Source organism: Bos javanicus, chromosome 8, assembly GCF_032452875.1.
Source record: "Bos javanicus breed banteng chromosome 8, ARS-OSU_banteng_1.0, whole genome shotgun sequence".
Classification (NCBI taxonomy): Eukaryota; Metazoa; Chordata; class Mammalia; order Artiodactyla; family Bovidae; genus Bos; species Bos javanicus.
Window position 1 is genome coordinate 99106616 of NC_083875.1, and position 14265 is coordinate 99120880.

Consider the following 14265-nt stretch of genomic DNA (forward strand, 5'->3'; position numbering starts at 1 on the left):
GAAGCCCTCCTGGAAATAATCATGACCTGGGTCAGGAGACCCAAGGCTCAACCACTGACATGGCCCCCTCCCTCTTGGTCCTTAGTTTCCACATCTCTACAGGAGGGAGAGAACCGAATGATTTCCAAATGGCCTTCTGGTTTCTCTAACATCTTCCAGATTCAGTGGCTCTGTGATGCTGTAAAAATAGCCACAGTTTTGGCAGGAGTCTAAAAGGAGAGGGCCACTGATGGGTAGAAATGGCCCCTCCCACTCAGGAGACACCCATGGGCTGTACCTTTGGTGGGGAGGGGGGGGGGCCGGTGGCAGACGGTTAGCGAGGCAGTCAAGCAGTGATAAAGCTGTGGGCAGGCGACCATCAGGGGCAAAGACAGGAGACACCTAGTTTGAGTGTCCCACTCATCACATAACTTTGTAACCCAAGCCAGTCCCTTAATCTGAGCCTTTGTTCTCCCCTTGGTCTATGGGTGAGCAAGCAACTTGAGTGTCAGTTGGATTGGGCTTTGAACCCTGAAGAGCTAATGGAACAAGAGGCCACATTCTGGGCTCTATGATGATGTCACCCTCAGGAAGAGGGCAGAGGGGGAGGGGCTGGTGAGCCTCCCCCCACCCCCCATCCCCGCCCCTGCTGCTCCCAACCCAGCAGATACAGACTGAAAGCCCAACTCCCCCTCCCCACCTTCTGCTATCAGCCTAGAGCAAGAAATCCAGACCAGACAGGAGCCACCGCACTTTAAAATTTTATGTGAAATTCTGTAAATGTGTATAGAGTGGCCTGTGGCTGCCTGCCCCCAGACCTGGCCGGTGGGGACCCCGCCGCTCAGCACTTGCTGTAGATGGCCGCACTGCCCCGCTCCTCAAACTCTTCCTTGCTGACCCAGAGCTGCTGGAAGGCCTGCAGGGACGCAAGGATGGAGCCACCGGTCCACACGGAGGTCTTCCTCTCGGGAGCCGCGGCCACTGCAGGGCTGTCCCCGGGACAGAGGAGGCTCAGCTCCCTCTGGAAGCGCTCGGGGAAGCCATCCAGCATGGTGCAGCCGCCGCACAGCAGCACGTTGGCGGCCATCTCCTCCTTGAAGCCCGCCTCCTGGCAGCGGTTCAGGCAGGCGGCAGTGAGCTCGGGGAGGCCGGGCTGGTTGCTGCCTACCAGGGTGGGCTTGAAGAGCATCTCGGCGCACTGGAAGCGCTCCTGGCCGATGCTGATGAGCTTGCCATCTGGGAGCTCGTAGTCCACGCGCAGGTCCTCCAGGCACAGGCTGAGCTCCTCCTCGGGCTTGAGGGCCGAGTAGCAGCACTTCTTCTTGATGTGCTCGATGATGTGCAGGTGGTCGTCAGTGAACCTGTGGCCGGCCTCGTTGAGCAGCTGCAGTAGGTAGTTGGTGAGGTCGCTGCCCGCGTAGTCGGCTCGACTGGTCAGGCCCGGCAGCACGTCGCCCTCAGAGATGGGCACCACATGTGAGACGCCATGCCCGCTCTCCACCACCAGCCCGGAGGTCTTGCCGTAGGAGTAGATGGACAGCAGCGACTGGGACGTCACGTGCATGGCAGGGATGCCGAAGGTCTCAAACAGCAGCTCCGCATACTTCTCCCGGTTGCTCGTGGGGCTGAGCGGGGGGTCAGAGACCAGCACGGCGTGCTCCTCGGGGAGGATCTTCATGGCCGTGTGGAAGATGTACTCCCAGATGCTCTGGATGCAGTCCCAGTCCACCACGATGCCATATTTGAGCGGGTTGATCAGCTTCAGAGGCACCTCCATGTTGAGCAGCTCATGGCCCACGTAGGTCTCCTTGCGGGTGTCACCGGAGTCGGCCGCCTCCGAGTAGCGCTTGCCCACCGTGGAGGAGATGAAGTAGGTGGGCCTTGGCTCGCCCGCGTAGCCACACTTGCAGTACTGGGAGCCCAGGTCAGTGATGAGTGCCTTGATCTTGCGCACCTTCTTGGGCTTCATCTTCAGCTGAGTGGCCGAACTTGTGTCCCGGATGCCAGCATCAGGACCTGGCAGTGTGCCTGCCTCTCCCGGGTCCCCCTGAGCCGTGCCCATCGGCTTGGGGCTAGAGCTGTTCCTTGTCGCCATCTGCCTTCCTTGCTCACCTGTCTCACATCCACATCCTAGGGCTCCCTGGGGAGAAATGAGGGTCTGTCTCTAGCAGTGACTTGGCAACCCCTTAGAATTGTGATGTCACATGGGCTGGTCCATTCTGGCAGTTGTAGCGGGGGGGTGGGGGGTGGGCTTGGCCTGGGCAGGCCCTTGATCTATCCCACCCCCCCCACCCCATCGGCCTAACTCAACTTTGCTCCAGGACAGAGCAGATGGCCAGCACAGTTTTAGAAATCCAAGCACACTTGCGTCTCAGAGGTTTCTGCTCTTTCTCACCTTATATCCTTCTTCCTAATCCCCCATTCAGTAGCTGATCACCTCTTGCTTCTCAGCTTGATGAAAGGGTGATAAATATTTGAGCCCCAGTAGTGAGCCAAAGGCTTCCGGGTGACGCTAGTGGTAAAGAACCCACTACTGGATGTAGTGGCAATGCAGATGTATGAGATACAGGTTCGATCCCTGGGTTGGGAAGATCCCCTGGAGGAGGGCATGGAAACCCACTCCGGTATGCTTGCCTGGAGAATCCCATGGACAGAGGAGCCTGGCAGGCTACAGTCCATAGGGTCGCAAAGAGTTGGACATGACTGAAGCGACTTAGCACAGCACATACACAGCCCAGTGAGCCAAGCACTGTAGCAGGCACCTCGCATGACACTTCACAGAATCCTGGGAGACAGGCAGAGCTGAGGAAATCAAGGTTCAGAATGCAAATGACTTGCCCAAGAGCAAACAGCCCTTGGGGTGTTTGTGCTATAACCCATGTTCCTCCAACTTAAATGTACCAGGTCTCCTTGAAGCGTGTGAGAGCTCTAATGATAGCAACCCGGCCACAAGCAGTGCCCAGTCTAGTCGGGAAGATGAATGGATGCAGAGGAGTTTGCAGGTGGACGTCTGTTGGGAGGACACAGGAGCACAGAGGGAGGGAGTCAGAAGGTTCTGCAGAGAGGGGGTGCCCACATAGAGTACTGAAAGGTAAGTGGGTGCCTGTCAGGTAGCTTAGAGGAGGGAAAGGCATCCCAGGCAGGGAGCACAGCCTGAGCAAAGGTTCTGAGGGAAGTATGGTGCAGAGTTTCCAGTAGTTAGTGTTTGGAAAAATAGACGAGGATAAGGAGGTCATGGAGGCAACTAGGTATGTGTGCTCAGTCATGTCCAACTCTTTGCAAACCTTTGGACTGTAGCTTGCCAGGCTCCTCTGTCCATGGGATTTTTCAGGCAAGACTATTGGAGTGAGTTGCCATTTGCTACTCCAGGGGATCTTCCCGATCCAGGGATCAATCCCACACCTCTGGAGGCTCCTGCATTACAGGTAGATTCTTTACCTGCTGAGCCATCAGGGCTCGGGGGGACTGCAAATGCTAGAGGTAAGGGCTTCGATTCAACTGACGACGCAGACGGCTAAGGACGGCGAGCATGGGCAGTGGGGGAGGAGCTTGTAAAACAGAGCATGCCAGGCTTCGAGGGTCTTAGTGAAGTGGGATGCACAGGTCAAGGGGCACAGGGTGAATAATGACCGCCCCCCCTGCAAGATGTCCACATCTGAATCCCTGGCATCTGTGAATATGTTACCTTTGTAAGTGCTTGGCAGAGTTGCCATAGCAGCAATTGGTCCTAAGTCAGATGGTATCAAGTCTTTGTTCAAAATTCTCTAGTGCTTTCTGGCCTCATGCAGAGTTAGAGCCAAAGTCCTAGCAATGGCCTGTGAAGCCTGATGAGAGAATCTGCCTGCAATGCAAGAGACCCAGGTTCGATCCCTGAACATCCTTTGGAGGAGGAAATAGCAACCAACTCCAGTATTCTTGCCTGGAGAATTCCATGGGCAGAGGAGCCTGAAGGGCTACAATCCACAGGGTCACAAAGAGTCAAACATGACTGAGTAACTAACACACACACACACATCCCCATATATTTATTTTGGTTATTGTCTGTCTCTCCCCGAACCCCCACTGACTAGAAGATAAGTTCTATGAGGGCAGAGATTTTGTCCTTTTTTTCCCCTCACTGCTGCCTGCCTTGCACATAGCGAGCACTCAAGAAATACTGCTTGGATAAGCCAGGTTTATTACAAAATTTAGAAAAAAGTAAATCACTTCAAAAACTCTTATCTCAAATATACCCTAACACAAGACAAAGGTTCCCGGTAACTAGAAAGCCCTGGGACACTCGATTATGTCATAATCAGTGATGTCACCACTGGAGAAATTCTCAAGTTGCCCTCTTATTTCAGCCTTTCAGGCCTTGAGGCCGGTGGGATTGAGGAACTCTCTGAGAGCAAGATGGCTCTCGAGAGCGTGTGGGCGCCACAGGCAGCAGTCATAGGGGATGGGCTATCCGAGAGAGTAGGAGAGCAGGCCTCCCCACAGACACAGGTCCTCCAGACCGCCTCCTTGAAGGATGGCCCAGCCAAGCGGGCAGTGTGGGTGCGCCGGAACCATTCAGAGCCAGAACCTACGACGTCACCTGAGGTCAAGAAGCCCAAGCTAGAGCTGACCAAAGCTGTGGTCGTGGACCTTGGCACAGGCTACTGTAAATGTGGCTTTGCCGGGCTGCCAAAGCCCACCCACAGGATCTCAACCACAGTGGGCAAACCCTACATGGAGACCGCCAAAACCGGCGACAATCGCAAGGAGACATTCGTGGGGCACGAGCTTATCAACCCAGAGGTTCGTCTCAAGCTGATTAACCCTCTGCGACACGGCATCATTGTGGACTGGGATACAGTGCAGGATATCTGGGAGTATCTCTTCCATCAGGAAATGAAGATTGCCCCAGAGGAGCACGCGGTCTTGGTTTCAGATCCACCCCTGAGCCCACACACCAACAGGGAGAAGTATGCCGAGATGCTGTTTGAGACCTTCAAAACGCCCGCGATGCACATCGCCTACCAGTCCCGCCTGTCCATGTACTCCTACGGCAGGACCTCCGGCCTGGTCGTGGAGGTCGGCCACGGCGTGTCCTACGTAGTTCCCATCTACGAGGGCTACCCTCTGCCCAGCATCACCGGACGGCTGGACTATGCGGGCTCCGACCTGACAACCTACTTGATGTGCCTGATGAACACTGCAGGGAAACACTTCACTGAGGGCCAGCTGGGCATCGTGGAGGACATCAAGAAGAAATGCTGCTTTGTGGCCCTGGACCCCATTGAAGAGAAGAAAGTCCCAGCTACTGAGCATATGATCCAGTATACCCTGCCAGATGGGCAGGCAATCTACCTGTGCCAGGAAAGGTTCCTCTGCTCGGAGATGTTCTTCAAGCCTTCTCTGATCAAGTCCATGCAGCTGGGCCTCCACACCCAGACAGTGTCCTGCCTCAACAAGTGTGACATCGCCCTCAAACGAGACCTCATGGGAAACATCCTGCTCTGCGGGGGCAGCACTATGCTCAGCGGGTTCCCTAACCGTCTGCAGAAGGAACTGAGCAGCATGTGTCCCAATGACACCCCCCAGGTAAGCGTGCTGCCGGAGAGAGACACGGCAGTGTGGACTGGGGGCTCCATCCTGGCGTCGCTTCAGGGCTTCCAACCGCTGTGGGTCCACCGCTCTGAGTATGAGGAACATGGGCCTTTCTTCCTCTACAGAAGGTGCTTCTGAACTCCAAGGCAGCGTGGTCGCTGTGCCATGCATCGGCTTTGCTGGGTGAGCACGCATCTCACACACAGGGAGCAGTCAGCCCGTTCACTTCTGTAGTATTAAACAACCCTCATGTTTCCTTCCACAGTGTGTTTCTCTTTCCTTACGCATTGAGAACTTCATGCATGAAGCATCTGCCTTAGAATATGCATTTGCCCAAACAATGGTGGGGGTGGGAGGAGGGAAGGAAGGGGGAATGATTATGGACCAGAAAGACATGCATTATGTTGATTGCTGAAGTATTTGGGGGAGAAACTGTCTCTACAATTACTCTGTCCTTTACTTTGTGTATTCCCCACTTAAGGTACTATAGTATTGTTAAACTCTGGGAGTGTGATACATTTAATAGAGTAAATGCTGTCGTGGCATTTAAGAATATCCCTTTCAATAAACAGCAACAGGAAGTACGCGGTAATGGTTCAATCTCCCACACAGGAGCAGAGCACGTTTCACACTTGATCAGTACCTCTGAAGGCTCGGAAGAGCTGATGATGTCTGACACCTGCTTTGATTGGACTTTCTTTTAGTCCCAATAGTCACTGATAATGTCTCTATCAGTTCTTACCAAGCCATCATGGTGACTAGCTGCTGAAACCCATGTGTTATGAGCAAGGTATGTGTTATCTTAAGGGAAAAACTCTTCAGGAAATAGGTGCTATATAGATTTCCCCCTTTAAAAACTGGAGGAAGATTTATCTTGGTTTATCAGCACTAAGATCACGAGGGGGCAACCCACAGCCATTCTCCAGACACTTTAAACAGCAGCTGCTCATCTCCGACATGACTGGATTCTCCATCAACCCGCAGGGTATACAAGGAGTTTGGAATGGGCTCAGGATAAAGGCTGCCGGTTTTGCAGTGGATGCTGTGGTTTTGTGGGAGGGTCTTCATTCTGGTCACTCTAACCCAACTGAGGAACCAAAGGAACATAAAGACCCTCATGGCCTGGAAGCCCTTCCAGAGCCCAGCATGGTCTGGGGTATTCCTGCAGGCAGTTTATAATTGAACCTTTGATTTTTTAGAACCATCCCCAGTATATTCTCTGCCCTGTCTCCAACACTGCCAGGCAGCATAAAATAGTGGAAAGAACATGGGCTTTGGACTCTGTGGACTGGAACTGTTTTGCTACCAACTGGCTATGCGACCTAAGTCTTGTTTAGTCACTAAGTTGTGTCCAACTCCTTTTCGACCCCATAGACTGTAGCTCACCCGACTCCTCCGTTCATGGGATTTGCCAGGGAAAAATACTGGGGTGAGTTGCTGTATCCTTCTCCAGATCTTCCTGACCCAGGGATCAAACCTGCGACTCCTGCATTGGCAGGTAGATTCTTTACCACTGAGCTACCAGGAAGCCCTGAGTCTGTTCACCTATGAAACTGAAATCAAACACCTACCTCACATAGCTGATTATGAGATATAAAACAATAAAAGTTTAGCTTTGAAAAAACTATCAGAGATAAACATTTGAAAACTAGCGTGTGGCCTCCAGGAGGTGATCCTAAGAGTTGTTGGACAGTATTATCTTGTAGATTTCTACCAGTTAAATACAGGAGCCCAAATACCTTACTAGGATCCTGAGCCACACATACACCCAAAGGCGTGCACTTTCAAGCATGTGTAGGAGAGCTATGGCATCTCTACCAGGCTCAGGGAGAAGCCCTACAGAGCCATCCTTGTAACCTACAGGTTTGCCTACAGACAGCCTTGAAAGACGCAAATGCCTTACCCTGGAGGCCTGGTGAGTGAACACAGATGGCTGGCACCAGCAAGCTAGAGTAGAGAAGCAAAAATAGCCACAGAAGGGCTTAGTCAGCAAGGGTAAGCCTTACCCTGGAGGATCAGGGCATCAGATGAGTCGCGTACACTGACTTGAGAGAGTCTGCCTTGTTTACCTGCTTCTGCCCAAACCACTACAGTCAACACTCGAAGAACATTCATCAATGGGAAGGTTGAAGTCTGGCTAATTCTTAACCTTTGGACCTCTTTGACAGGGTGGTTAAAGCCTATGGCCCCCTCACAATAATATTCTTTGAACACATCAAATAAAATACATAGAATTATAGAAATAGACTATCTTCAGATTCCTTAAGGGTCTGTGAACCCCCCAGTCAAGAACCCCCAAAAGGTGAAGAGGGTCTTGATGAAGTGGAGGCATGGGAGATGATTCTGGAGAATGGGAACTCCTAGGCCATTCTAGGACTAAATGCCATACTGCATTTTAAAATGAAAAATACCAATATAAGGCTGAACAACTGTATAATCTCTTTTCAAAGCACTTTTATGAATTCTCTCACTTTCCCATATAAATAGCCCTTGCAGAAAAAAAGCATCTTCCTCACACAGAAAAAAATGATGAAAAGTTTTTAGTAAGTATTTGGAAGCCATCTTAGCCCACTGGTTCCCAAATGGAACAGTTTTGACCCCTGAGAGACATTTGGTAATGTCTAGAGCCTCTTGATGAAAGTGAAAAAGGAGAGTGAAAGAGTTGGCTTAAAGCTCAACATTCAGAAAACTAAGATCATGGCATCTGGTCCCATCACTTCATGGCAAATAGATGGGGAAACAGTGGAAACAGTGTCAGACTTTATTTTTCTGGGCTCCAAAATCACTGCAGATGGGATTGCAGCCATGAAATTAAAAGACGCTAACTCCTTGGAAGGAAAGTTATGATCAACCTAGATAGCATATTCAAAAGCAGAGACATTACTTTGCCAACAAAGGTCCATCTAGTCAAAGCTATAGTTTTTCCAGTGGTCATGTATGGATTTGAGAGTTGGACTGTGAAGAAAGCTGAGCACTGAAGAATTGATGCTTTTGAACTGTGGTGTTGGAGAAAACTCTTGAGAGTCCCTTGGACTGCAAGGAGATCCAACCAGTCCATCCTAAAGGACATCAGTCCTCGGTGTTCATTGGAAGGACTGATGCTAAAGCTGAAATTCCAATACTTTGGCCACAGCATGTGAAGAGTTGACTCATTGGAAAAGACTCTGATGCTGGGAGGGACTGGGGGCAGGAGGAGAAGGGGACGACAGAGGATAAAATTGGCTGGATGGTATCACTGACTTGATGGACATGAGCTTGGGTAAACTCCGGGAGTTGGTGATGGACAGGGAGGCCTGGCGTGCTGTGATTCATGGGGTTGCAGATTCAGACACGACAGAGCGACTGAACTGAACTGAGAGATATTTGTGGTTATCGTAACAGGAGGAGGGGGTATGTCATACTGGCACCTGATGGGTAGTTCAGTTCAGTTCAGTTGCTCAGTCGTGTCCGACTCTTTGCCACCCCATGAACCGCAGCACGCCAAGCCTCCCTGTCCATCACCAACTCCCGGAGTTTACCCAAACTCATGTCCATCGAGTCGGTGATGCCATACAACCATCTCATCCTCTGTCATCCCCTTCTCCTCCTGCCCTCAATCTTTCCCAGAATCAGGGTCTTTTCCAATGAATCAGCTCTTCGCATCAGGTGGCCAAAGTATTGGAATTACAGCTTCAACATCAGTCCTTCCAATGAACACCTAGGACTGATCTCTTTTAGGATGGACTCGTTGGATCTCCTTGCAGTCCAAGGGACTCTCAAGAGTCTTCTCCAACACTACAGTTCAAAAGCATCGATTCTTCTGCGCTCAGCTTTCTTTATAGTCCAACTCTCACACCCATACATGACCACTGGAAAAACCACAGCTTTGACTAGACAGACCTTTGTTGGCAAAGTAATGTCTCAGCTTTTTAATATGCTATCTAGGTTGGTCATAACTTTCCTTCCAAGGAGTAAGCGTCTTTTAATTTCATGGCTGCAGTCACCATCTGCAGTGATTTTGGAGCCCAGAAAAATAAAGTCAGCCACTGTTTCCACATCTATATGCCATGAAGTGATGGGACCAGATTCCATGATCTTAGAGGCCAGAGCTATTGCTCAATATTCTGTAATGTACAGGGTAGCCCCCTACAACAAAGCATGATATAACCCAAAATATCAACAGTGCTCTTGTGAGTCCCTTGGACAGACAGCAAGGAGATCAAGTCAGTCAATCCTAAAGGAAATCAACTCTGAATACTCACTGGAGGACTGATGCTGAAGTTGAAGCGCCAATACTTTGGCCATGTGATGCAAAGAGCCGACTCACTGGTAAAGACCCTGATGCTGGGAAAGATTGAGGGCAGGATGCGAAGGGGGCTGCAGAGGGTAAGAGGGCTGGATGGCATCGACTCAGTGGACACTGAGTTTGAGCAAGCTCTAGGAGATAGTGAAGGACAGGGAAACGTGGCGTGCTGCAGTCCATGGGGTCACAAAGAGTTGGACACGACTTGGTGACTGAACAACGAATCAACAATGCTAAGACTGAGAAACCCTGGTTAGCCCAGTGGACACACAGGTTGGAGAAAAGATTCAGTGAGATTAAATGACTTTGTCCAAGGACACTAAGATGAGTGGACCATAACTTTGTTCTTTCCAAATACCAGGAGGACATCTGTTGGTCTTGAAGTTCCTGGGACTTCAAAGCCAGTAAGAGTACTGGAGGAACAGCCAGCTGCAGGCATGAAGCACAGGTAAGGGCGGAGGGAGCCCAGAGAGCACAGGAATTGAGAGCAGGCCTGCAGGACTGCAAGCATCATCACCTTGACTGTGGCTTGTGTACAGGCGATCTCAGATATTATGGTGACCTAGCTTCTAAGATGGTCATCCTCCCCCAGTTACTATGTGACAGACAAGGAAGGACAACCAAAGGCTCCCAAGGACTTGTCCAAGTGGTACTTCTAGTGAAGCACAGATTACAGGCAGCCACAGGAGGAGGATGAAAGCTAATTTTGCTTTCCAGACTCCTGTGTGTGTGTGTGAAAGTCGCTCAGTTGTGTCCAACTCTTTGAGACCCCCATGGACTATACAGTCCATGGAATTCTCCAGGCCAGAATGCTGGAGTGGGTAGCCTCTCCCTTCTCCAGGGGATCTTCCAACCCAGGTCTCCCACATTGCAGGCGGATTCTTTACCAGCTGAGCCACAAGGGAAGCCCAAGAATACTGGAGTGGGTAGCCTATCCCTTCTCCAGCAGATCTTCCAGATCCAGGAATCACACCAGGGTCTCCTGCATTGTAGGCAGATTCTTTACCAACTGAGCTATCAGGGAAGCCCTTCCAAACTTATAGTCATCTACAATTACTAAGAACTGTCAGTTTTATTTACTTTTAAAAACATCCTCTTCAATTAGACAGAATGTGTGCAGCACACATGTGTACACACACACATAAATGTGTGTCTGTGTATATGTAGGTATATGTGTAAAATCAATTTATTTTAAAATATGCAGCACTGCTAAGAAATTATACCAAGCTCTACTGATAAAAACATAATAACCTCCTGCCTCAGCTTTTTTAAATCTAAATTAAAATGCACTTTGATTATAGGAGACAATCCTCTGCACAATTCCTCTTGATGTGCAGAGCATCTGACCAAAGCTGATTTAGTGGCACCAACAAAATAATGGAGGCTTTTAGCTTCTTCTTGCAGCATGAATTTGCTTTGGGAAAAGCCCAAATTTGGGGGAAGAATCCTATACTCTCCTCTAGAACTTGACAGAATCTTTCCCCCAAATTAAGCATTCATCTACCAGGAGGTTCTCCTTTGCACATACACAGCCATTTCCCCCCAGGATTTCCCCCTTGACGTTGCCCTTCAATTTGGAAGGGTTGCTCCCACCTGCTGCTTCTCCAAATGAATAAAATCCCATCTTGCTCAGATGAGAGTAAGTGACAGTAATTTGTATTCACACAAATTAGTTTTTGCTGCTTCAGTACATTATTTTAAGGAAAGTGACTTTTCATGCAAAATCACGCCATTATCAAGACATGTTTACTTCTATTTCCAATCCATCAGCATGGATCCCTTTACTATAATCCATAGCAAGAGCACTACATTAAAACATCGTACAGGTTACCATGTTCAGTAATCCACACCACAGAGTAGTCACAAAGCACTTGCAGCCTTTCGATGCTGTGCACTTAATTACAGATCTTCTTTTTCTATTATTTTGTGAACATTTTCAGACACACAAAAATTGAACTGTACAATGAACACACCTAGATTCTGTAGTTTACATTATTATTAGGGAAAGGCTTATTTGGTTACACAATTCTGGGTATATCCACACTCTGAGGATCAAAAGCAGCACTTACTGTTAGCTTACATAGAGAAATAGAAGTCTGATTCTGATATTAAAGCGTGGAAGAGATTGTTAGCCTTACCCAAGAACTCAGCAACAAAACTGTTATCAAAATGAATTAAGCTTCTTCTAGACTCACTGAAAAGGGAAAACATTTCCATTTCTTCCAAAGAAAATAACTTAAAGACAGAAGTCAGTTAAGCACCATAAAGAAAAATAAATGAAATGGCCTAGACACTGACAAAAACACTATGTTACAAGAAGCAACATTCGGAGGAAAAGGAGTAACTCACTACTGCGCGTGCCACCTGATGCACACTGCTCACCATCCCAAGTGCACACAACACTGTTTCAGAAATTCTCGACTGTTCAGTGCTGATACTGCTAATTCTAGCAGAACATTCACAGGCAGTAAAAACAGTCCCTATGGACACTGTAGTGACAGAAGGCTCAAGCTGGTTGTAACTGGAAGCACATGACCTGGTAAAATATTACTGTCAGCATAGGTAGGAAAGCTCAGAACATTAAAGAATAGATTTCAATTTTCATTCTGCTTAGTTCAAGGTGAAGAAGTCATTTAAATGATTGAATCTGACCAAATGTTGAGACCACTTACAGCCATGTTGTTTATATATAATGCTTTGCTCAAGGAACATAAAACAATTTTAAAACATTATTTTACTTTTCTTCACACTTGAGATAGAAGCCACGAAATATTATTCCCAATTAACACAAATCAGTTCTATGATTTGTTTATGGTCCCAATATGATTCAGATCCATAGCTGGGAATCAAACCCAGTGTCCTGATTACCATAAATACCAGGAATATGCTCTCAACCAGCACTAAGTAAAAGAACAGTAACTTTCACAAAATGATGCTCTGTTGGTTGAAGCTTAAAGTCTTGCTAATGATTACAGTTACATGCAAAATAAAACAGAATTTGTGTCTGCCGAGATCCGCTATACAGAGCAGCTCTCCCCAGTGCTAAGGTAGATGGTCTTCTCTTCCTAGTTCCCAAAGCCAGGCCTCGAGGAGTGAGGAGTAGAAGGAAGACAGCTTTCTCTGCCAGAGCCTCCTAGCTGAGGTCACAGTCAATCTAGAAGGCTCAGTTTCCACTGGGTTCTTCTGTTGATCTTTGGTGGCATAAAAAGCTCAGCATCTAAAGGAAAGGAAAGAGAAGCTGTAACAGACACACTCTTTCCTGTTGGTGGGAGCTGAGGCAATCGCTCTAAGCTAAAACGAGGCGACTGGGCTTTGCACCTACAAGATGAGCTTCAGAAGCAGAGTTAATGTTCGTGTTACCCTAACAACCTCCTGGTCAGAGCAAACATGACCTAGAGGACCTGCTCCAAAAAGAGGAATTCCACTTGAACTTCACGCAGGTGAGAGGGTTGAAGAAAAACAGGCCCACTAACTGATTCAAAGGGAAAGAATATTTTGTATTTCAAATGGGAGAGTGTGGTGGTTGTGGTGATGACAAGGCTGTACACATGTATTAAATTTCATCAAACTTTATACACTTAAAAGATCTGTACACTTCACTGTATGTAAAATTTACCTCAATTTTAAGACTTAAAACTGGTGGCATGTTTTCAGTAAGTAAAGCTAACAGACAGAAAAGACTTTAAAAAATAAATAAATAACTAGAATAGGCAGGTGATACTTGGAGAAAATTTGTCAGATAAAACTTCCAGGCCCTCTTTCAGATACGTTTATGGAGTTATTTAAGTAGGAATAATAAATAATAAGTAGAAACATGAGAAAATACATAAAGAGGTTCTTTCTTAGTATAAATACCACGTATTAACTTATTGGCAGGAAAGAAACTATTCTAAAAGACTATATGACAGCAAGCCCTGACATGTTTCATATTTCCACGTTTGGATTTCATAGCACAAAGAAAGTCATTTCATAAAAATACTTTGAGGACTTTTACCAATTTTTCCAAGGACTTCTCTTTATCCTTTGATAGTCAAAGCAATTTTGCTATCAACCATAACAAGTCCAACTGGTCTATGATTTAAGCACTACTCTGGTAAAACGTGAATCCATTTTATGAAATGGATTCCATTTTTGCAAGACCTGGAATCAACTTGCGTGGTGCTGCATGGATGGTAAACATGAAGCAATCAGAAAATGCCCCTCAGGTCACTGCTCCCCTGTGGTGGTAGCTGGGCAGGGGCAGGGGAGGAATATTTGAGTGGCACTGATTCTGTGAGTAGCTCATCTGCCCCTTTTTGGGTTATGCTGCTGCTGCTGCTAAGTCGCTTCAGTCGTGTCCGACTCTGCGCCACCCCATAGATGGCAGCCCATCAGGCTCCCCTGTCCCTGGGATTCTCCAGGCAAGAACACTGGAGTGGGTTGCCATTTCATTC

At 48.2% G+C, this 14265-nt stretch overlaps 3 protein-coding genes across 3 annotated transcripts in view; 1 reads left to right on the forward strand and 2 right to left on the reverse strand.

The window, feature by feature from the left end:
• Nucleotides 1-724: 724 nt before the first annotated feature.
• ACTL7B (actin like 7B) lies at nt 725-2173 on the reverse strand. Its single transcript, XM_061426426.1, has one exon. The coding sequence runs from the start codon at nt 2072-2074 to the stop codon at nt 821-823; it is 1254 nt and encodes a 417-aa protein (XP_061282410.1). The 5' UTR covers nt 2075-2173; the 3' UTR covers nt 725-820.
• Nucleotides 2174-4219: 2046 nt separating this feature from the next.
• Nucleotides 4220-5812, forward strand: ACTL7A (actin like 7A). Its single transcript, XM_061426424.1, has one exon. It carries the CDS (start codon nt 4372-4374, stop codon nt 5686-5688), a length of 1317 nt encoding a protein of 438 aa, XP_061282408.1. The 5' UTR covers nt 4220-4371; the 3' UTR covers nt 5689-5812.
• A 5689-nt stretch (nt 5813-11501) lies between these two features.
• Nucleotides 11502-14265, reverse strand: part of ELP1 (elongator acetyltransferase complex subunit 1) — a 62916-nt gene continuing 60152 nt past the window's right edge. The window contains exon 37 of the mRNA XM_061426427.1: nt 11502-13049. Coding sequence (XP_061282411.1) covers nt 12982-13049 — 68 coding nt within the window. The 3' untranslated portion in view covers nt 11502-12981. The remainder of the gene's footprint in view (nt 13050-14265) is intronic.